At 52.7% G+C, this 21,053-nt stretch overlaps 11 protein-coding genes across 11 annotated transcripts; 7 read left to right on the top strand and 4 right to left on the bottom strand.

Annotated features, from left to right (window-relative positions):
* Positions 1–334: 334 nt before the first annotated feature.
* MRS44_010144 (uncharacterized protein) lies at positions 335–1,839 on the top strand (the record flags this gene model as incomplete). Its single annotated transcript, XM_046269945.2, has 2 exons — positions 335–1,510; positions 1,558–1,839. The coding sequence occupies 2 exons, from the start codon at positions 335–337 to the stop codon at positions 1,837–1,839; spliced, it is 1,458 nt and encodes a 485-aa protein (XP_046131411.2).
* A 212-nt stretch (positions 1,840–2,051) lies between these two features.
* Positions 2,052–2,332, bottom strand: MRS44_010143 (uncharacterized protein; the record flags this gene model as incomplete). Its single annotated transcript, XM_046281284.1, has 2 exons — positions 2,052–2,148; positions 2,205–2,332. The coding sequence occupies 2 exons, from the start codon at positions 2,330–2,332 to the stop codon at positions 2,052–2,054; spliced, it is 225 nt and encodes a 74-aa protein (XP_046131412.1).
* A 1,839-nt stretch (positions 2,333–4,171) lies between these two features.
* MRS44_010142 (uncharacterized protein) lies at positions 4,172–4,895 on the top strand (the record flags this gene model as incomplete). Its single annotated transcript, XM_065620013.1, has 4 exons — positions 4,172–4,281; positions 4,330–4,742; positions 4,802–4,807; positions 4,858–4,895. 4 exons carry the CDS (start codon positions 4,172–4,174, stop codon positions 4,893–4,895), a joined length of 567 nt encoding a protein of 188 aa, XP_065476202.1.
* Positions 4,896–5,456: 561 nt separating this feature from the next.
* On the bottom strand, positions 5,457–6,419 carry MRS44_010141 (uncharacterized protein; the record flags this gene model as incomplete). Its single annotated transcript, XM_046269946.2, has 3 exons — positions 5,457–5,783; positions 5,838–5,989; positions 6,062–6,419. 3 exons carry the CDS (start codon positions 6,417–6,419, stop codon positions 5,457–5,459), a joined length of 837 nt encoding a protein of 278 aa, XP_046131414.2.
* A 766-nt stretch (positions 6,420–7,185) lies between these two features.
* On the top strand, positions 7,186–8,437 carry MRS44_010140 (uncharacterized protein; the record flags this gene model as incomplete). Its single annotated transcript, XM_065620012.1, has 3 exons — positions 7,186–7,246; positions 7,303–7,628; positions 7,697–8,437. 3 exons carry the CDS (start codon positions 7,186–7,188, stop codon positions 8,435–8,437), a joined length of 1,128 nt encoding a protein of 375 aa, XP_065476201.1.
* Positions 8,438–9,310: 873 nt separating this feature from the next.
* On the top strand, positions 9,311–10,324 carry MRS44_010139 (uncharacterized protein; the record flags this gene model as incomplete). Its single annotated transcript, XM_046269947.2, has 3 exons — positions 9,311–9,325; positions 9,378–9,558; positions 9,606–10,324. 3 exons carry the CDS (start codon positions 9,311–9,313, stop codon positions 10,322–10,324), a joined length of 915 nt encoding a protein of 304 aa, XP_046131416.2.
* A 1,180-nt stretch (positions 10,325–11,504) lies between these two features.
* On the top strand, positions 11,505–12,214 carry MRS44_010138 (uncharacterized protein; the record flags this gene model as incomplete). Its single annotated transcript, XM_046269948.2, has 2 exons — positions 11,505–11,950; positions 12,001–12,214. 2 exons carry the CDS (start codon positions 11,505–11,507, stop codon positions 12,212–12,214), a joined length of 660 nt encoding a protein of 219 aa, XP_046131417.2.
* A 706-nt stretch (positions 12,215–12,920) lies between these two features.
* Positions 12,921–14,130, top strand: MRS44_010137 (uncharacterized protein; the record flags this gene model as incomplete). The annotated part of the gene is made up of 3 exons (XM_046281285.2): positions 12,921–12,974; positions 13,051–13,517; positions 13,569–14,130. The coding sequence occupies 3 exons, from the start codon at positions 12,921–12,923 to the stop codon at positions 14,128–14,130; spliced, it is 1,083 nt and encodes a 360-aa protein (XP_046131418.2).
* Positions 14,131–15,464: 1,334 nt separating this feature from the next.
* On the top strand, positions 15,465–16,863 carry MRS44_010136 (uncharacterized protein; the record flags this gene model as incomplete). The annotated part of the gene is made up of 2 exons (XM_046269950.2): positions 15,465–16,365; positions 16,415–16,863. The coding sequence occupies 2 exons, from the start codon at positions 15,465–15,467 to the stop codon at positions 16,861–16,863; spliced, it is 1,350 nt and encodes a 449-aa protein (XP_046131419.1).
* Positions 16,864–17,488: 625 nt separating this feature from the next.
* Positions 17,489–18,755, bottom strand: MRS44_010135 (uncharacterized protein; the record flags this gene model as incomplete). The annotated part of the gene is made up of 4 exons (XM_046269949.2): positions 17,489–17,830; positions 17,882–18,285; positions 18,419–18,633; positions 18,712–18,755. 4 exons carry the CDS (start codon positions 18,753–18,755, stop codon positions 17,489–17,491), a joined length of 1,005 nt encoding a protein of 334 aa, XP_046131420.1.
* Positions 18,756–19,410: 655 nt separating this feature from the next.
* MRS44_010134 (uncharacterized protein) lies at positions 19,411–20,227 on the bottom strand (the record flags this gene model as incomplete). The annotated part of the gene is made up of 2 exons (XM_046276507.2): positions 19,411–19,840; positions 19,893–20,227. 2 exons carry the CDS (start codon positions 20,225–20,227, stop codon positions 19,411–19,413), a joined length of 765 nt encoding a protein of 254 aa, XP_046131421.2.
* Between the last annotated feature and the right edge of the window lie 826 nt (positions 20,228–21,053).

Below are 21,053 nucleotides of genomic sequence, written 5' to 3'. Positions count from 1 at the left end.
GAGCACACAATGGAGCTCCCTTGGTGTTGAAAGGAGAGAGGGCGGCGGGCGGGACCTGCTTGCGTGGTGTTTAAGATGACAGCCTGCAAACCCCGGAAATTTTGGTGGAGCTTCTAGAACTCGACCTTGGCCCTGAAAAGGAGCTCCGAATTCCGGTGAAACCCCGGCGGCAGACGTCAGTGCTGTGGTACAGTGTCAATCTGTCGGGTTTCTGCACAGTATGGCGATGCTTCCAAGAGCTTGGCAAGCCTGTTGCGTCACAGAATCCCCATGTTTTCCCTTGCTACAACATCAGAATCTCATTTTATACCCTCAAGCTCTCGTCTAGTATAAGATGCCTTTCCCCTTTGTCCTCCCGACGACATCCGCCTTCTCCTTCTCATCCAGCTTCAGCTCCGACTCACATCCCTCGCTGCCCCTCAACGCCAGCACATATCGCGGGGTGGTTCGAGATACGCTCAAGAAGCACAAGAGACTTCCTCCTAGCTCTCAGATCTCGAACCTCAACACGGCCATATCGAGTCTCAACGGGTATATACCCTATCTTCTCGCTGTAGATGATGGCTTGAGCAGCAGAAACCTGCCCAACGGGGAGTTCATCAGCATCGTTCTCAAGACATCCCCGGCCATCGAATGGAGACCGACGCTATCAGGTGATATTGTCCCAGGACGTGAGAGGGCTCGAGTCAAGATTTCATCTCTGGAATATGAGATATTCTTTGTTCTCTCAACGTTGGGCTTCTCACATGTCCTGACTGCTCGATCTGCTTTACAGCCCCTCTATTCGACCAACGGCGAGTTTCTCGGTGCACAAGGCAGGACGAGTGCAATCACTTCAGCGACAAAATCACTGCTGGAGGCCGCTTCTGTGTACGACTATCTTGCTGGGCGAGGGGAAAACATCACAACGAGCCCACCATGCGCCGACGTCTCACCTGGTACAGCCCGAGCTCTCTCATGCCTGGCCTTGGCGGAAGCAACTTTGCTCGCTGTTCTCAAAGATGACCCATACCCAGCGATTGTCGCTCAAGACAGGAACAAGAATGACAAGGAATGGATGTTCAAAGCACCAGATATTCCAAAAGTCCGCGCTCACCTTTACGCCCGTCTATGCTTGGCAGCGTCAGAACATGCCGCCAAGGCATCTTCCCTCTGCAGCTCAGCCGGCTCAGGATCTCACAAGATCAACAGCGGTCTACTAAAGTACCTGGAGGATCTTCGCCGAACATGCCGGGCCCGCGCTTGTCGGTTCTTCGGTATTGATGCCGAGCTGGGAGGACAAACTGCGGAAGGCATCGGATGGGTTCGCGCCGGTCTTTCAGAGTTGGGCGTTGAGGTCAAGGATAGCAAAAAGGGCCTCAGCTTCAGCCGGTTCAAGAAGGATATCACGGAGAAACGAGAGGATCGACGGGTGGATAAGGAGGCTGCATGGGGAGCTGATGCAGGCAAGCTGGAGGAAACACGCATCTTGGAGATGCTCGACGCCAAGTGGAACAAGATCAACGACACGGTAAGCAGCCTCATACGAAATAAGGAAGCATTTTCTGACAAGAACAGATGAACACACAAGCCATCCCGCCCGTCAACACACTCCTGAGCAAGATGCCATCAGGGCGTGAGATTCACACCATCAAGCCGTATGAGCCGCCTTCCCTTGACAGGGATGTCCTGGAAGCCATGCGAGCTCCCCCAGAGGAAGAGGATGGCTTCGTTGATGACTTGAGTTCGGATGATGAGATCAGAGGAAGCCCATCGGCTCCAGTTGGTGCGTTCCCAGGATCTGCGGCCGATTATGCACGGAGTACGAGCACAAGCACGCCTGGCAACGCATACTACTAGTTTTAGAAGCGGTGGCGCTGAGTACTATACGCAAGATGCATTGGAATATGAGTAGTTGGTTCAACTATTTTGGTGATATAGGCGCGTGGCCGGTCACACAAGATACCATTGTTGGCCATCTAAGAGAAACCGTCCATAGCCCTCGTATGACTGATATGCTACTACAGCATTCGCTCCTCCCTGGCACAGACAACTCTTTCTTTGTCTACTGCTTAATCGGCTGTGATTTCCGGGTACTCGACCGATGTAGATGTTGCTGGACAAGGAGGAGCTGTAGGAGAGTCTTGGGGAGAGCATACGTCGTAGCAGCTAGAGTTTGTGTCAGTATTCTATGAAGCTTTTTCTAAGAGGTAAGGACCACTCACGCGCCGTATCTAATACCACATGTGTTGATGGCATCGATGCAGATGGTCTGGTGCTCACATGGAGGATACGGCGAGGCCGCAACGAGTCCAGCGAGACTGGCAACAAGGAAGAGAGCGTTAGAAAGCATGGTGTCGTAGATAACTTGTCAACTGATGAACTGTACCATTGTCACATTGTGCGGGATCCCGTCTGTTTAATATATACTGCATCACCGGTCGGTCGGCCGCCGCGAGATCCGCAGCAAGACACAGCGGGATGTAATACAACTCCGCAGTCGGCCGCGCTTGCAGATGATCGTCCGTCAAGACTTTGATGCTCAGAAGCAACACGGCAGTATACGAGATGTAAGCATTCCCCGTCGAGTACCGACGACCCAATGAGAGGTGCAATGGACCACGATGCGACGTCACGGGCCGTATAACACGGCAAATCACAAAGATGCGACCTGAAGCCTGCAGGTACTGGGTCAACGGCTCGAGGGCGCTGCAAATAGCCCGATGGAGGGGCTTAAAGACACAGCTGCGTCATGGGCGTTCTCAGTTTAATAAGGATGTGCTGGTCGGGGTAACGTCAGCAGCCCTTGTGCAAAAGTACCTTTGAAATGAACATATTACAGCGTGAGATCATGACATGTTTGGCTCCGAAGTACTGACATTGTCTTTGTTCGTCTGTGCTGCATGCCGTGGAGACCCTCTTCAGTTCCCACGTACGATTATGAGACACGGCCACGGCGGTTCGGCAGAAGTGGGTAGAATCATAATAAATTAAATATATTTTTAACCTACCTCGGTCCTTCTGAACTGAGCAATGCAATCTCAAAAACACCGGGAGAGCCAGGATCTTGTTGGTTGAAATAAGGCCGCATTAGACACCAAGCCACGGTTGCCCGAGTTGGAGGTAAGGCATCGCTAGGCCAAGCTAACAATGGGTGTCCTCGGTTAGCAATATTAGTATGGCGCTTGACTGCTCGAGCTTGGTTGGCGAATTCTTCAATGAAGTGGAAATGTGTGCCTCCGTTGTGCAATATTGATTCCAAGCTCTATCCACAGCCAGTCAACTTGGCACTATCTCAATCTCTTCAACAAGACAACAAATGTTTAACTAGCAAACTATTTATATGGCTTGTATTGATAGTCAGTCCGCGTGCCTCTGAAATTACATGATTCTTTGGTCAGAAGCGGCCTTGATAAATCTCAGTATAAGATCAAAAATTGGTCAAGAGTGATCTTATAAGAGCTCTGCCCTACCTTCAATTATTTTCCCCTACCTAGCCCAAGACCCTTCTTACGTAAAAAACTTGAAGAGATACTGATGAGTACCTATATGTTGAGAGCCGTCATGGTATGCTTGGGCGAAACTGACGCACAGTCAAACACCAAACCTTTCAATCACACTGCCATCGTCAATTGCCAAAACGCGGGGCAAACACTCAATCACGAGCTTAATGGAAGGGACATTATCGAAGAAAGCAGGGATCTTTTCCTAACCCCTGTCGCACGTTTCTTTCCCTCGTGGCGATCAACACTCTCGCATGGTCTGGCTGTCCCGGTGAACGAAGGGAACAAAGGCATCATCTTGTCCCGGTCGAAGCCCAGCTATGAAACATGATGAGAAGGGAAATAACATGTGCAAATCTATTATAGGCTTACCCTCTTATATGGCATTTTTCTTCGATTGTTTCGGTCTTTTATACAAACCTTTAACTTGTTCAAGCGGAGGCAGTGTTTAAGAAGACTACAAGATACTTTATCGATATCATCAACAGAGTCAACTTGTTGGGGCGGGCAGTTGTCGGGCTGTAGGCGGAATATACTTTTAACAACCGTTCTTCTTCAATTTCTTCCGTCGCTTGCTTTCTGCATGTGTCCTTTCTCTTTCAGTATCTGGCAACCATTCTCCCTTTCCATCGCGCAACACTCTCAAACCTTTCCAATCAAACCAGCAGATCAAGCATAAAGATACCAAGATGAAGTGGTATTCTTTCCTATCAGCTTCATTTCTCCTAGGCACCGTCATTGCCGTCGATCCGGTACATCAAGTCTCCGAGCCGACTAAATACCGTCTCATGGTCACAACGTAAGAAGCCGTACGAACCGCCCAGGCAGATGAACTAACACGACATAGGCACGGTGACGTTAAAGACATCGACGATAATTACCTGTCCTGTGACGTAGAGGGCAATGTCGGGATATTTGGCACCGACCGAGAGCCCATCCTAATCCACGACATCATGCCCGGGAAGAAGTCCGACAACTTGGTCTTCTTCGACACCCGCCCCGGGGACGAACTATTCCACGGCCTAAGCCTTCTCGGATGGCAGGGCAACATGCACCTCAAGGATATCTTGTACCCAAACCGTTTTAGACCTGAAAACGACACCGACATATACACCCCAGACACCTATTCGTGGAACGAGTTCTGGTTTACCGAGGGTAAGAACGGCATGAAGGAGCTGTTCTGGGGCGCCGAAGGAGAGCACCCCGGATGGGTCGCAGTACCCTTGGGAGATGCGACTTATTTCATTAGGTGGTATGATGGTGAGTGCAATGCCGGCCTCCACGCCCGTAGGGATTTCGGAGCTAACTCCGATAAACAGACACAGGTTCGTCCACGGTTGCGAAGGGCTGGGACCCTGTGAAAATCTATTTGCAGCCGTTCGAATTGTAGCAGGCGCGGCTGCGCTCAGTTAAGCCAATAAAGAGTATTCACTTTATAGCCTAACTATGAGCTAAATAAGAGATGAAAATGAGAAATAATATCATAAGTCTTTGAATACCAGGACAATTCGCAGGATCGGTGATTCAAAGGTACGTCTCAAGCTCGCAGCCATGAGTGTGAATCAACCCAATTGAGGGCCCGAGTGAAGCTCCGTGGTACTTGGGTAGGACGGTCGGTCTGCTTGTGGGGTGTTCGGCGCAGTGTTTTGGCGTGATCATCTCGTGTCCCGTGTGTCTCGTCTCGGTTCCAGGCTGGAATGAATTGAGTGATTAGCAACAAGAAATGAAAACAAAACAATGAAAAGCAAACTCATGAGCAATGTGTCAAGAAGGCCCCGAGGGATGAACATCCAAGAAAATAGTATTGCCAAGTTTGCTATCAGAACACAGCGTGAAACTCCCGCCCATCTAGCCTATACACAGGGTTACAATCCTTGTAGCATCACACGCAGTATTCCATCTGCGGTAACCCTTAACTTCACCTCCGCCTCAAATCATCATGTTCGTTCCGCGACAAATTCGCTTTTGGGGTTCTTAGTTGCCGAAAGCCATCTGCTTCTTGATCTCGGCGATCGCCTTACCAGGGTTGAGACCCTTGGGGCAGGCTCGGGTGCAGTTGAGAATGGTGTGGCAACGGTACAGGCTCATCGAGTTCTCGAGGTTGTTCTTGCGCTCGGCTGTGCGCTCATCACGAGAGTCGGCGAGCCATCGGTAAGACTGGAGCAGGATGGCGGGCCCGAGGTACTCCTCAGAGTTCCACCAGTAAGACGGGCACGAGGTAGAGCAGCAGGCGCAGAGAATGCACTCGTAAAGACCGTCGAGCTTGCGGCGGTCCTCCTTGGTCTGTCGGTACTCACGTCCCTGTTGACTCTGTCAGTACACGTCAATGTCAATGAGGAAGAAAGGGGGCCGTACGTCCTCGGCAGGGGTCTCGCGCTGGAGGTAGGGCTTGATGCTCTTGTACTGCTTGTAGAAGTGCGTCAAGTCGGGGACGAGATCCTTGACGACGTAGGTGTGAGGAAGAGGGTAGATCTTGACATCAGATGAAGACTCGGCAGGAATTCGGCCTGGTCGGGAGCGTCAGCACTTTACTCTCAATTGAATAATACCTCGCACGCGACAATGGCGGGGAGTCATACACAGGCAGGCAAGGGTGTTCTGGCCATTGATGTTCATGGCGCAGCTACCACAGATACCCTCACGGCAACTTCGTCGGAAAGTCACGGTAGGGTCGAGCTCGTTCTTGATGCGGATGAGGGCATCGAGAATCATAGGTCCAGTCTTGTTGAGGTCCAGGGTGTAGGTCTGGAGACGGGGCTTCTCGCTGGGGGTATCGGGGTTCCATCGATAGATCTGGAAGGACTTCATGTTGGGCTTGGGCTCCTGAGGAGCCTCGCCGACCGAGGCCATGGAGCGAGAGAAGACAGCTCCGGGTCGAAGGGCAGCCGTCCTTGAGACGGCGCCGACAATTCGAGAAGAGGATCGGAGGGCGGCCATGATGATGAAATCGGGATTGGGACCGGAGGAGAAGGACAGTCAATCTTCGTGGGGTGAAATCTGAGCTATGGCCGAGGAATTGACAGGAAGAAAAGCCGTTCAATCCCCTCCGTTGAAGTTGAATTGTCGATGTTCACAAGGGGTGGCGTATCCAGGTTTCTCGTCGTCATGAATTGGGAAGCAAACCTTCCCTCGGCTATTGCTTTACGGAATGGAGACTTGCGCTTGCCGTGGACCAATCAGAGCAAGGGTGTTGAAATCAATTTCGACGGCACACTCGGTCGGGATCGGAAGCAGGTGCTTGTGAAAGGCGGATGGATCGGGGAGAAACAGATAATCCGGGTCGACCGGACATGAGTTTCCGGGAGAAATGGAAATCAAAATAATTTTGAATCTGTGGCTTTGCTGTTCAGCCCCATGGCACAGCCTCAGCTGCCTCCTTCCAAATGGGGCCCTGCAGCAGTCGTGCGTGCGCCGTGGCTTCTCCTTCTCGAAGGGACAGGGCACTGGAGGGGCTTGCCTTCCAAAAAGAATTAGATTAGATATCGGAGACCCAACAACTTTATTTCTCCGTTCGCGATCCCACTTCTGAGGAGCCAACTCCATCCAACACCACTATTTTTTTTCCTTGATCCCTTCGAAAAGATGTCTTCTCTGTAATTGCCTACCGCTTTAAACCGACTTGACTCCTCGCTCGACAATCTTCTCTCTTGAAGTTATCTCTCACAACAATTCTTGTCCTCAACGATCCACTCTCTAGCCCTTCATGGCCGCGCCTTGCAACCGAGTTGCTGCGACTTCATGGCAATCGCTACTTACTGCTAGAGGTCCGTCGCAGAGCCCATGTATTTCTACTTGGCCACTCATACTAACTTTCTTTCAGCTTCTTTGCAGCCCTACTCACGATTTCGAACCCGGCCGCTCTGTGCTATGGCCTCATGCTTGCGATCGAAACTTTACTCCACATCAGCCGACGCACCAAGATTCTCTTACCATATCGCCTCCTCCTTTATCGCCAAAGACAGACCCTACGATCCTTCCACCCACATTTTCCACTTCAACCCGTATAATCGAATTCAGCCCCCGCGGAACCGTCGCCCTTCCGCTCGTCCCGAGTCTGGACACGATGCCTTCTTTGTCAGCCGGATCAATGATTCAGGCTCAGTAGCGTTTGGCGTTGCAGATGGTGTTGGCGGCTGGGTAGATTCGGTGTCGATCCTGCCGACTTTTCTCATGGCTTCTGCGACCACATGGCAGTGGCTGCTCACGAGCACAAGGCGGAAGCTGATCCTCCCTTGACAGCGAGGAAGCTGATGCAAAAGGGATACGATGCGATTTGCGAGGACCGCAGTCTTCGGGCAGGTGGTAGCACTGCGTGTGTTGCTATTGCTGGAGCAGACGGAAACCTAGACGTGGCGAACCTCGGTGACTCCGGTTTCTTACAGCTTCGTCTGAACGCTGTCCATACCTATTCGGAACCCCAGACACACGCTTTCAACACTCCCTTCCAATTATCACTCGTCCCTCCGAGCGTTGCCGCTCGTATGGCAGCTTTTGGTGGTGCTCAGTTGAGCGACTTGCCCCGAGATGCGGATGTTACACAGCACTCGCTCCGACATGGCGATGTCCTCGTCTTTGCGACTGATGGTGTTCTCGACAACCTTTTTAATCAGGATATTCTTCGGATTGCCAGCCGGGTTCTGGTTCGGAGCGGTGCCTGGGTTATGACTGAAGCCGGGGGTGTCCGTGTGGCTGATGCTCTGGAACCTCTAGTTCTGCTCCCTGAAGCGTCCGAGGAAAAGAAGGAAAGGACACTGACCCTTCAGAGTTTACTCGCGACCGAAATCGTGACAGCCGCGAAGCGAGCCAGTGTCAATACAAAACTCGACGGACCCTTCGCGAAGGAGGTCCACAAGTATTATCCCAACGAAAACTGGCACGGCGGCAAGGTCGATGACATTTGCGTCGTGGTAGCTGTGGTTAATGAGACTTCAGCGGGCTTGAAGAGCAAGTTGTAATTTTTATCTTTATTTTATTTCCGGGAGCGGGTTTATGATAGAGATGGGAACAGCTCATAGAGGCGGGCACGCAAGCACACTGCGATTGGGAACATGGGATGTTTTGGAGTCAAATGATAGACAGCAAGGAGTGCGTCGCGGTTGATTGATTTACGGGGTTGTATACATGATGGCGCAAGTCGGGTTGCCTATATGTCTTTAATATTAAAAGCACATTCGAGTTCAGATAAGATTATGGGGAGTTTCGGAAGCACTGCTACGCTGCAGACTATGCCGAGTTCCAGATGTTACGGTCCCGATTCACTATTGGCTTGCCGATGTCTACCTCCCAACCCAGATCAAAGAACCCATGATGCAGTCAGGATGGCCAATCGACAACTTGTATTGATGCTCATGCCACGCATAATTAACCTAATGGCTTCATTGGGTAGATACGAGTCTAAACTTCGAAGCAAGTATGTTAAAGTGTGTTTGTCCTAGGGTTGGGATGTGGTGTTGGTTGCAATCCAATGCGACTCTGTGCTTATTGGGGGTTGCCAAGGTTGCAATCAACTTTGTTTGTTGAGTTTTGGGGAATATTGCTGTTCTATATGAAAACTATCAGGTGCTACCTAATCTTCAAGTTTTTGAAACTCCCTGATTTCCAAATTGGGTCGCTATGATACATTGTTCAACCGAGAATTGTATGTCTTGAATGCGTTGAATATGAAGGTGGAAAATGCAGGGTAGTTCCAGCAGTCATCCGCACGTGGGGCCCAATGATCATGACATCACCAACTCGAAGCAAGTACTCGACTTGATGCATCTTGGCGCCGGAGATCGGGAAGAAATTCTTCATGATGCTTCATTTCATAGAATTTTACCTGAAAAATTATGGAGATATATGCGGTAAGTTTCTACCTATGCTCAATGGATATGGCTCTCTAACATCAATATCAAGGCTGGTGCTATTGCAGCGTTCACGGTTGACCTGTTGGTCTATCCTCTTGACACACTCAAGACTCGATACCAGAGCCAAGACTACATTCAGACATATGCTGCCAGTTCGGCGAAGAAGGCACCCGTTTGGCGGGGTCTTTACCAAGGCATTGGAAGTGTAGTGCTGGCTACACTCCCAGCAGGTCAGTATTCACATCGATGGGCGAGACAGGGTTGCTCATGTTCCTAGCTGGACTGTTCTTCTCAACATACGAAAGTGCGAAACAAGCCATTGGCAGCTCAACCTCGTTGCCAGAGCCTCTAGTACACTCATCCGCTTCGGCAATTGCAGAGATGGCGTCTTGTCTAGTCCTCGCCCCTGCAGAAGTCATCAAGCAAAACGCCCAAATGCTACGGGGCGAGACTTCAGGCAAGGGGTCGTCAACGTCTTTACAGGCGTTCCGTCAGCTCACCGGGACCGGGGCATCACGGCGCCTCTTTACAGGCTACACGGCCCTCGTCGCGCGCAACCTTCCATTCACGGCACTTCAGTTCCCCATCTTTGAGCATATGCGCGCACGGGTCTGGGAGTCCCGCGGTGACGACGCCCCGGAGCCCACCCTGGTCGAGACGGGGCTTGTGACGGGGTTAAGCGCGGGAGGCGCCGGATCAGTAGCAGCATTCCTGACGACGCCGAGTGATGTGGTCAAGACGAGGATGATGCTCAGCGCCGGGAGCGAAGGGAATGAAGTCGCGGCCAAGATGGCGGGAAAGAGGGCAAAAAAGGGGGCGTGGACGGTGACGCAGGAGGTGTACCGGGAGAGGGGAGTGCGGGGGTTCTTCCGGGGTGCGGCTCTGCGATCGGGGTGGACGATGCTGGGGAGTGGGTTATATCTGGGGACGTATGAGATGGCCAAGGTGTGGTTGAAGAGGAGGAAGTCTGATGAGGAGGAAGCTGGGGAGCCGTGAGAGATGAGATGATGATTGAAACAGGGCCAATTGCATGATATTAGACCATCCAGTCAGCAATAGATGAGAAGCTGCAGAGGCTTGATTGAAAACAGTCATGACGGCATGTTCTGCTATATCGCTGACAATGAGGTAAACAAAGGAGATCTCGGCATGTCGACATTCTCGTGGCTTTTGACGTCTTGCTTGAAACAGCGTGTGCGACAGCCCGAGAGAAGCTTCCTAGCCTCCCCGTCACCGCCTATAGCGTTACACTCGTATCGCCCGGAGCCCAACGCATGTATATATACGCCCTACCCCAGACAAGACACACCTTGATGATTTTTTATATCCAGCATCCATGTTGTTTCTGTCTGCAGGTTTGTGTGAGCTGTCGCCATTTTAGCGTCTGGCGCACATGTCAGTGCCGCATCCTGGCCCGCGCTAGTCTTGCATCTTCTGCCCCTGGCATCCAAGTTCCAACACCTGTAGAAACCTTTTTCACTTCCGGCTCGGCGTCGTCTTGGTGCTGCCGAGACCGGGGGAGGAATCGTTATCATTGCTTCTAGCGGTGAAGCTGTAGATTGTCGAATTTTTACCCCGGCTCGCTGCATCACGGTGCGACGTATCATCATGATCTCGCCGTCTCGCGTCATTGGTACAAAGCGAGATCCCGGAGCCGCATCTTAAGCCCCCAAGACAGACTTTTTCCAAGCCATTGAGGAAATCCAAGGCGGCTAGAAGAACCCTTTTGGTTCTGGGACCCATTTTGGAAAACCCTTCCATGTTGGAGATAGAAGCCCAACTGACTCAGGGCTGCAAATTCCGCCGGGCTCGGCCGGAGGCTTGTCTGTCAGTGATTCCGACACGCCCGACCACCCGCACTAACAAGTGGTTGCCGAGAGAAGACCCTTTGACACTCTTCACCGACCCACACGTGCTGGTTTCTCGTTTTCCCCAGATGGTGTCATTTAGCACGTTATTCCAGGCTCGATGGCCTAAGAGCCCGTAGGAAGGGGCTTGGTGTGACAATAAAAGGCCAATGGCTCGCTGTTGGGGTCGAATGGTCCTCGTAGCTGTTCCCATCCCCATCCCCCAATTGCCTTCAGGACTGTATATCTCCCTGCCGAGCTTGTACTGCTTGACTGGAACTCGCAAGGTCATCCAGCATAATCATCTTCCAAGCCGTTGCTAAGCCACAATGGCGTCCGTTGACATCCAGACGGCTCCCGGAGCGGAACTCGGCGTGTTCGAAAAGACCGGCACACAAATCGACGTGAGAGAGATCAGCCCGGAACTTGCTCTTAATAGTCGATATTTGATCCAATCCCCATACACCGAGCAGGAACATCTGCTTGACCTGGACACTTTGAACCACGAGAATGCACTCCTTGCCCGCGCCTTGAGCCGATTTCGAGTTCTTCGCGATGACTATGCAACGGCACCTTATGTCGACTCTTTCAACTGGCCCGAGGTGCTTGAGGAGGTGAAGCGTCTTGCTGTCGAGTCAGGAAAGGGGTTCAAGGAAACCTCTTTCTACATCGTCGCTTTCCGGTCCCGGATCAAGAAGACCACTGAGTACGCTGATCTCGGCCGACTCGACAAAGCAGCCCACGCTGAGGCTGTAGCAAGCGGCGGGTTCCTCAAGTAAGCCGAATCTTTCGTGTTGTTGATGGTTCTTTGCTAACAGCGACCAGATACTGGTTCGGAGAGCCAGACTCTGAGTTGGCCAACTTGGCGACTTGCATCTGGAGGACAAGAGAAGATGCCAAGAAGGGTGGCACCGGACCGGCTCACCGAAAAGCAGCGGGAGCTACTCGTGCCATGTACGCATTCTGGAGGATTGATCAGCACCGACTCATTATTCGGGATAATTTCGAGTCATGGGAGATTATCCCATGGGAGGAGTGATATCCTGGCGCGATAGCGGGCGCTACGGCGGGCGCTGGAAGCGACATAGAGTGAGGGCGTGTTCTGGTGCTCATATTAAGATTAGAGGAGGTCTGATATCCGGGATTAAGGAGCTTTGGTTTAGCATGAGAGGGCGAGCATGATACACAAGGGATGGGATGGGTCGGAAAAGGTCACAAGGCGTTTGTTGAAAAATCGATGCATATTCGGCATGGGGGATGAGCTATGATAGACGGTTTAGAAAAGATAAAATGTGCTTTCAAATTTGATAAACTAGTAACGGCTGATGATGCTTGAATGTTGAGAGGAAGGGCTAGGTTCCGAGTGAGGTTGACGATTAGCGAGGTGGGGACTATGCAGGAAGTACACAGATTTGCCATGAGAAGGAAGAAGTATATGGTATCCGTCAAGTGAGAAATAATATGCTGGTTTGGAAAATGAGTAAATCTTTATGCCTGATGAATGTAGTTGATGGCGATATGATGCAGTTGTTAAGCTCGTCAAGTCCATCGCGGGATATATAATCTGCCGCGCCTCACCGCCCTCATCCCACAACGCCCACAAATCGGTATGCGAAAAGTTTCGATATTCCCACATCCAGCGCCCCGAGGCCTTGCAACACCACCCGCCCACTCACGATCGTAGCGCCGAACCTCTATCCGTCACTCGCGGCCCCGTGAATATCTCTTCCTGAATTTCTGCCAAAATGGGTGACGCTCCCAAAGATGCGCCTTTCCAGGCCGTCCAGGTCGAGGCTCTGGTGAGTTGAAATGCCCCACCTCGAGGCCCCCTCTAGGAGTTGCGAGGAGGCAGAATTGACCTGTGTCGCTGTGTAGGTCATCATGAAGATTGCCAAGCACTGCTCCTCGGCCTTCCCTTCTATCGCCACCGGCTCGATCGTGGGTATGGACCATGACGAGCTTCTGGAGATCACCAACACGTTCCCTTTCCCGACCGTCGACCCCGCTACCACCGATGGCCACCAGAACGACGCCTCGGCACTCGCCGCTGCCGCTCCCCGACAGAAGGCCAACATCGCCTACCAGAACGAGATGATCCGACACCTTAAGGAGGTCAACGTGGATGCGAACAACGTCGGCTGGTACACGAGCGCGACCATGGGCAACTTTGTCAACCTGAGCTTCATCGAGAACCAGTTCCATTACCAGAAGGACAACGAGAACACCGTCGCCCTCGTCTACGACGCCAGCAAGAGCTCCCAGGGCAACCTGACCCTGCGGGCGTTCCGCCTCACCCCCGCGTTCATGACCGCTTACAAGGAGAACAAGTTCACCACCGAGAAGTAAGGCGATGTCGGAGCATGACATTGGGAACAGGTGCTGACTGAAAATAGCTTGCAAAAGACCAAGCTCATCTTCAAGGACATCCTCGCCGAGGTCCCCATCAACGTCCACAACTCGCACCTCCTCACCACCTTCCTCCACCAGATCCCCTCCGCTCCCGTCAGCGGCGATATTGAGCAGCCTTCGTCGCTCGCCGACCTCGAGCGGGACGGTGTCAAGCCCCCGCTGTACCCCTCCATCGATACCCTTGACCTTGCGATCGACCCCTTCCTCGAGAAGACCTGCGATCTCCTGCTTGAGAGCATCGAGTCGCACTACACCGACCTCAACAACTTCCAGTTCTACCAGCGACAGCTCGGCCGTGAGCAGGCCAAGATCACACAATGGCAGACCAAGCGCAAGGCTGAGAACGCCCAGCGGGCCGCGGCCAAGCAGTCTCTCCTGCCCGAGGACGAGTGGCAGCGGCTGTTCAAGCTTCCCCAGGAGCCCAGCCGGCTGGAGGGTATGCTGAACGCGAAGCAGGTGGAGCAGTACAGCAAGCAGGTGGACGGCTTCACGGCCAACGTCAGTGCCAAGATGTTTGCGGTGAGGGAGAACCTGTTGCCGAAATAGACGGAGGATGGGGGCTCGAAGGGGTTCACGGTGTCTCGAGGGATTTCAGGGATACGAGACGCTCAGTGATGGTTTGCATTGGCGGCGTTCCGGGCAATGTGGAATATAATTGAGTGCTGGTCTAGATTTACAGCGTTGAGAAAGAGAGGAGCACTTGATGAGCACATGATGGACAGACCTGATGTTGCTGGTGATGCCGAGATGTGGAGGGGAGGATACCTGGTTCTGGCCTCTTGTTGATGATCGACAGGAGGTTCATGAGTGATGCCCAAGAAACAAGCTTGAAATGCTTGAAGGCAGATCAACTAAAAAGTACGAATATTTGGATAACCAAGACAATGCTTGTCTGGCTTTTATGTGTCTTATGAATGGCAACTTGAAGGGAGCATGTTGCTTGTCTCTGGCCAATCTACAACGACATGCGTGATGGCCAAGCTGCTTGTTGTCTCTCTTGCGTGGCCATTCAGCTTGTGCCATGCTGGACAGGCACAACGTAGCATCAGGAAAGGCGGTCGGTTTGAGATGATCAGCGCCTAGCTCAACAGGAAGGTCGATTGGCCCCCAGCCTCCAACGGCGGCCGGGGATTGACGGTTGCTGTGGGAGGCGGTTCTCGGCTTCCGAGCGGGGAATTCGAGTTGAAGGAAGCATCAGGGTCCCCGAGCAGAGCTCGAGCTGAGTGAGACGCGGTAATATCGAGGCAACAACCGAGTTTCAGAGACGGTGATCCAGTCAATGAACGAGAAAACTCAACGTGGTCCCCGATTCGCTAGACCAGAGTTTCTTGCACCGTAACGGATCCGTATTCGTACAATGGATGGCTCCATCATGTGAGGGAGCTGTCGCTGATGAAAAAGATCCTCTTTTTTTTCTGACGCCGGCTTCTCGCAGCTCCACTCCCCAGTGCCTGCCCGCCCCTCAGGTCCCCTCGTCAGCAGTCCAAAGGTACCGCTGGAGGGGCGTTTCCAGGGCGAACCATCCGCCCGTCCACAAGTACCGATGGATAGCGGCGACTTTTTTGGTTGCATGCCCGTGGTGATTGCCCCGCCTCTTGGTCAGAGGTGGTTTGTTGGTCTCAATGGCAAAGAAAATTCTGCCCCTCATTTTGCCGTTTTCACCGCCCGCCCACCAACCCCTCCCCCTCTCCCCCTCCAATCGAGCAGGAGGTCAAGTCTGAGAAGCCCCGCTCCCATCTTATCTTCTCACCTCGTCCTCAACCTCTTGACCTCTACATATTCCTCCTCTTCCCTTTTCTTCGTCCCCTTTTCTTTCTTCCTCCTCTTCTATTCTCTTTCTTTCCCTCTCATACTCCTCCTCCTCCACCAATTCATCCACAATGTCTGCCCCCGCCCACAAGTTCAAGGTCGCTGACCTCTCCCTGGCCGCCTTTGGCCGCAAGGAGATCGAGCTCGCTGAGAACGAGATGCCCGGTCTCATGCAGACCCGAGCCAAGTACGCTGCCGACCAGCCTCTCGCCGGTGCCCGCATTGCTGGCTGCCTCCACATGACCATCCAGACCGCCGTCCTCATCGAGACCCTGACTGCTCTTGGTGCCGAGGTCACCTGGACCAGCTGCAACATCTTCAGCACCCAGGACCACGCCGCTGCTGCCATTGCCGCCGCCGGTGTCCCCGTCTTCGCCTGGAAGGGTGAGACCGAGGAGGAGTACAACTGGTGCCTCGAGCAGCAGCTCCTTGCCTTCAAGGATGACAAGAAGCTCAACCTCATCCTCGATGACGGTGGTGACCTGACCACCCTCGTCCACAACAAGTACCCTGAGATGCTCAAGGACTGCTACGGTGTCTCTGAGGAGACCACCACCGGTGTCCACCACCTCTACCGCATGCTCAAGGAGAGCAAGCTCCTCGTCCCCGCCATCAACGTCAACGACTCCGTCACCAAGTCCAAGTTCGACAACCTCTACGGCTGCCGTGAGTCCCTTGTCGACGGTATCAAGCGTGCCACCGATGTCATGATTGCTGGCAAGGTCGCCGTTGTTGCTGGTTTCGGTGATGTCGGCAAGGGCTGCGCCATGGCTCTCCACGGCATGGGTGCCCGCGTCCTCGTCACTGAGATTGACCCCATCAACGCCCTCCAGGCCGCCATGGCCGGCTACCAGGTCACCACCATGGAGAAGGCTGCCAAGATTGGTCAGATCTTCGTCACCACCACTGGCTGCCGTGACATTCTCACTGGTGCTCACTTCGAGGCCATGCCCAACGACGCCATCGTCTGCAGTAAGTTGCCTGATAACTCCCCTTTAGCTCATCATCTAACATCTCCCAGACATTGGCCACTTCGATATCGAGATTGACGTTGCCTGGCTCAAGGCCAACGCCACCTCCGTCCAGAACATCAAGCCCCAGGTTGACCGCTTCCTCATGCCCAGCGGCCGCCACATCATCCTCCTCGCCGAGGGCCGTCTGGTCAACCTTGGCTGTGCCACCGGCCACTCCTCCTTCGTCATGTCCTGCTCTTTCACCAACCAGGTCCTTGCCCAGATCATGCTGTTCAAGGCCAGCGACAAGGCCTGGGGTGAGAAGTACGTCGAGTTCGCCAAGACCGGCAAGCTCGACGTCGGCGTCTACGTCCTCCCCAAGATCCTCGACGAGGAGGTTGCCCGTCTCCACCTGGACCACTGCCAGGCTGAGCTCAGCACCCTCACCCAGGTCCAGGCTGACTACCTCGGCCTGACCCGCGAGGGCCCCTTCAAGGCCGACATCTACCGCTACTAAGCGGATGTAATCATACCCAAGGATCCTTCAACTGGACTCCTACGTGTAACGAACTTTCCCTCTTCTATCGACACGACAACTGGCAAAATTCTGGTTTCAACAGCATGAACTTGCATGGCATATGGGCTGGGAGAGTTACAAGGACATCTGCGGTTTTTTGATTTTTTCCTCTTCTCTTCTTTGTTTCTGCTTATTCGGGATGCTTCTCTTTCCATCGTGAAGAGGAGATTTCTTCGCAGGGTGCAGGGAGGGGCAAAAAATCTTGCTTTTTCAACAAAATGGCGTTGGCTTTTTTGCTAATCATATGATTCCCCCCTTCGAGATATAAAAAACGGATGATGAATGGATGAAAGGATCCTCGTGATCCACGACGAGACCTCCCCATAGAGATGGAAGGAGATGATGACTCGAGATAGGGCCCGTCAACCGTGGCCAGGACAGAGTAGAACTTCAAAAGAAATTCTTCTCAACAATACTTTGACTACTGCTTCTATGATGTGATGGCTTGAACTTTGCTGGGGAAATGATGGTGTTGAGGCTACTGTCTCTTGGTGAACTTGTGTTCTTTCTATTGCTACCATGTCTAGAAGCCACTCCATCCCAATCTATTTGAACAATTCCAACTTTACTGCAAGTCCTTTTGCTCAATGACAATACTCTTGAGTTTCCCCTCGGTAATTGCCAGCCGAACATTGTCAATGGCCCATTCCTCCATGCCCTTCTCTGTCTCGACGGTATAGGTGCCCATGTGCGGAACCAGCAGCACATTCTCATTCGCCAGCAACCCAGGGTGAATCTCGGGTTCCTTCTCAAACACATCCAAACCCACGCTGGCGACCTGGCCGGATGCGAGGGCATCTACAAGTGCAGCTTCATCCATGACTGCGCCGCGAGCTGTGTTGATGATGACGATGCCGGGCTTCATAATGTCGAATTGGGGCTTTGCAATTGTGTGCCGAGTGCGAGGCTAAACGTTTGTAAGCTTAGAGAGTGATGTAGTTGTGGTGTTGTGACTTACATTGAGGGGCAAGTTCAGACTCAGGACATCACTCTCTTTCAGCAGTGTCTCAAAGTCGACATACTCGGCACCCTCCTCCAACTCAGGGGATAGCTGCTGGCGGTTATGATATCGAATAGTCATACCAAAGGCACGAGCCTTGCGGGCAACATTGCGACCAATGCCGCCCATGCCTAGGATACCAAGCACCTTGCCCTCGGGGTCGTGGCCCAGCCGGGGAGGTGGGCTCCCACGCCACTTTCCAGCGCGGAGGGATAGCACCGAACTAGAGAGGTTTCGGAGAGCTCCTATAAGCAGCCAGATGGTAATGTCTGCGGTGGCATCGTCTACTGCCGAGGGTGTGTTGGAGACGCGGATGTTGTGGGCTGTGCAAGCAGCCACGTCGATTTGGTCATAACCAGCGCCTGAGAAGTTAGTAATGGAACTCGAGTTTGTATGAATCCTGAAAGAAGGGATATAACAAGTGCAAAAGGAGGGTGTAACATATAAAATGGAAGGGTGTATATGCGACTCATGCCTGAGAACCAGGAGCCTCACCATTATGGCAGATAAACTTGAGCGTATCAGGAAGAGCATCAAGCAGCTCTGGGTTAACAAGACCAGTAGTGCTCACAGACTCAAAGTTTCGATACACAGCAACAACTCCATCGAAAGCCCCGGACTTGGACTCTTCTAGAAAGGCAGCTCGGTCGGCCGACTTGGGCTTGATGATGTCCGCGATGGAGGCTAGTGAGTCCCAGGCTTCATAAGCACTGGGCGAGTTAGCAGTGACTTCCTTTTTGAGTAATCATATGGGCTTATACGAGTGCTGTAACTTCTGGGGTACTTACTGCTCGATACCGCCTAGCAGAAGAACCTTGGGCTTGGCTGCCATTGTGAGGCGAGGATTGGGCTGAGTAGCTATCGTGGGGGTTCAAGGTGGGAAATGGGTTTGGCAGAACAGAGATTGATCGGGTACGGGCTATCTCTATGGCTTCACAGTTCGTACTCTGGTAACTCTCTATGTATAGAGAATGATAGAAAAGGTCGGGATCCGAATCAAGATGAGATGCAATGTGACCTTATCTATCCGTACCGGGGAACTGTCGATATGGCGGGGTGGACGTGGGGGCGGGGGTGGGGTTTGACAGATCGTCAGAAGGCGCGGTGAGACGAGGTAGCTGAAGCTGGGCTATTGATGCCTGATGGGAAGTGTTTTAGGGGGATTGAATCATTGCTTCCTACCTAACCTGCGGAGGTAGAACAAGTTCCAGAGTTGTCAACTCCGCAATGACTTGCCGGTTTAGACGGAAGCGCTATCGACTCGGGACCCCGCGGGTTCCTAGTTTACCGACGGCGTAACCGGGCAGATGTTCAATCTTGTGATATACCCATTGTAAGCTAAGAACAAGCTCCCATAACCGGAACGTCCATGGCTATATGCTATTTTGTTTTCAAACTCATGACTCTAGAAAATCTATGCCGTATAGGTGACGGACTGACACTCGATATCCCCTCCACACCATGACTCTTACCCCTGACGCCGCTCTTTACATGAGCAATCTCCAAGCACCCAGCAACAGCGCCGCGAAACCGGTGCAAACACCCATCAACCACTGCAGCGTCTGAAACTTGACCTGCTCCAGCTTCTCCCTCAGCGCCGCAACCTCCTGCTCAATCTTTGTCTCGGTCTCCTTGATCTTGAGCTCCTGCCCGACGGCCTCCTCGCGGATGCGGCCCTTCTCCAGGTTAAGGTCGAGGCGCACGCTGGCCTGGGTGCGGCTGATCTCGTCGCGCAGGCGGCTGCTGAGCTTGGCGATGTCGTTTGTCACGCGCTCGTGCGCTGTGCGCGTCGTGTTGGACTCGGTGCTGTCGGCCGAGAGGAGCTCGGAGCGCAGCTTGGCAAAGTCGACTTTCTGGGTGTAGGTTGCTTTGGCGGCGTCTTCGCGGAGGACCATTGTACGGGTGAGATTCTGGATGCTGCAGATGAAGTCAGCAATGGCGTAGGCTGAGATGCTCCGGTGTGATATACCTCTCCTCTATAACGTCATTCAAGACCTTCATCATGGCCACTGACTGCTCCTCGGTGAACCCCTCGCTCTGTAACCGCTTGACAAACTTGAGTGTGTCAAAGTGGTGATCTCGCTGTCGTACCGCTGTCGCATGGAACGCTCTCTTAAGGATCGGGCTCTCGGCGCGGCGAGCGCAGCATCGAGGGGAAGCAGAACCAGTCTGGAAGGAGGCAAAGGAGCGTCGCTGGTGACTCGAGACCAAGGGGCGTACAACTTGCGACGGAGGACCCCAGCTGAGGCGCGGGAGGAGGAAGCGAGGGAGCATTTCTGCTGCGGCGACGGTTGGAGCAGCCATGGCTGGTCGTCTGCGGTGAAGATGTAAAGTTAGAGATTGTGTCTTTTAGCTTGTGACGTGAATGGAGTTGAATTGAGTTGGCGATTGAAACGAGCGGGAAACACCGGCTTTCATTGGTGCCAGGTACTAACGGTCCGTAGCCAATGGGAGGCCGTTTGAGCCATGTGTTTGCCCAATGAGGGAAGATGAAGATGGCCTTGCATTGCAATTGAAGTCACAAACTTGGGTTTTTGATATTATGAAAGATATGGATATATTCAATGCAGTAGTTTTGTATTAGGCTCTCACCTGGTGTTATATTAAAACTTATCTACCAATTTCTCGTTCTGTTGATGTTGCTGACTATGAATGTCGAAGTGGATGGCAGGGTTCCAGCTCACTGTGGGCTCCCTCTCAATCGCACTCCACGTGTCGCGAGCGCCATTCAATCCACCCAAGGCCACGCTTTGGATCGGGATTCAGGTTCTCGATAGTCCAGCCTTTGCTAGTAAGTTTCAGGAATAGACCAAGCCAATTCTGGGCTAAGACGGCAAATTATCCGACAAAGGGATTCACTCGCTTGACCTTCAACATCAACACTCGTGTTGGTCGTATGATACGCGCAAGCTTCAATGGCGAGCGACCCCTATCTCACTCACCTCGGACTGATAGACTATCCGATCACAAAACATCACCCTGGCCATCGTTTTTATGAATGTGTTTGTAAAATGATACCTTGCTGCTGGCGCTCAATTGGAAATCTTTCTGCCTGGTTGACCCATGGCACGGAGTTGGCTTTAAAAGCTGTCCGACAACCCAAACAACCATCCATTCCATCGCGCACCAT

Source organism: Fusarium solani, assembly GCF_023522795.1.
Source record: "Fusarium solani strain SB1 chromosome Unknown bctg00000006, whole genome shotgun sequence".
NCBI lineage: Eukaryota > Fungi > Ascomycota > Sordariomycetes > Hypocreales > Nectriaceae > Fusarium > Fusarium solani.
This window is presented reverse-complemented; position numbering and strand designations above follow the sequence as displayed.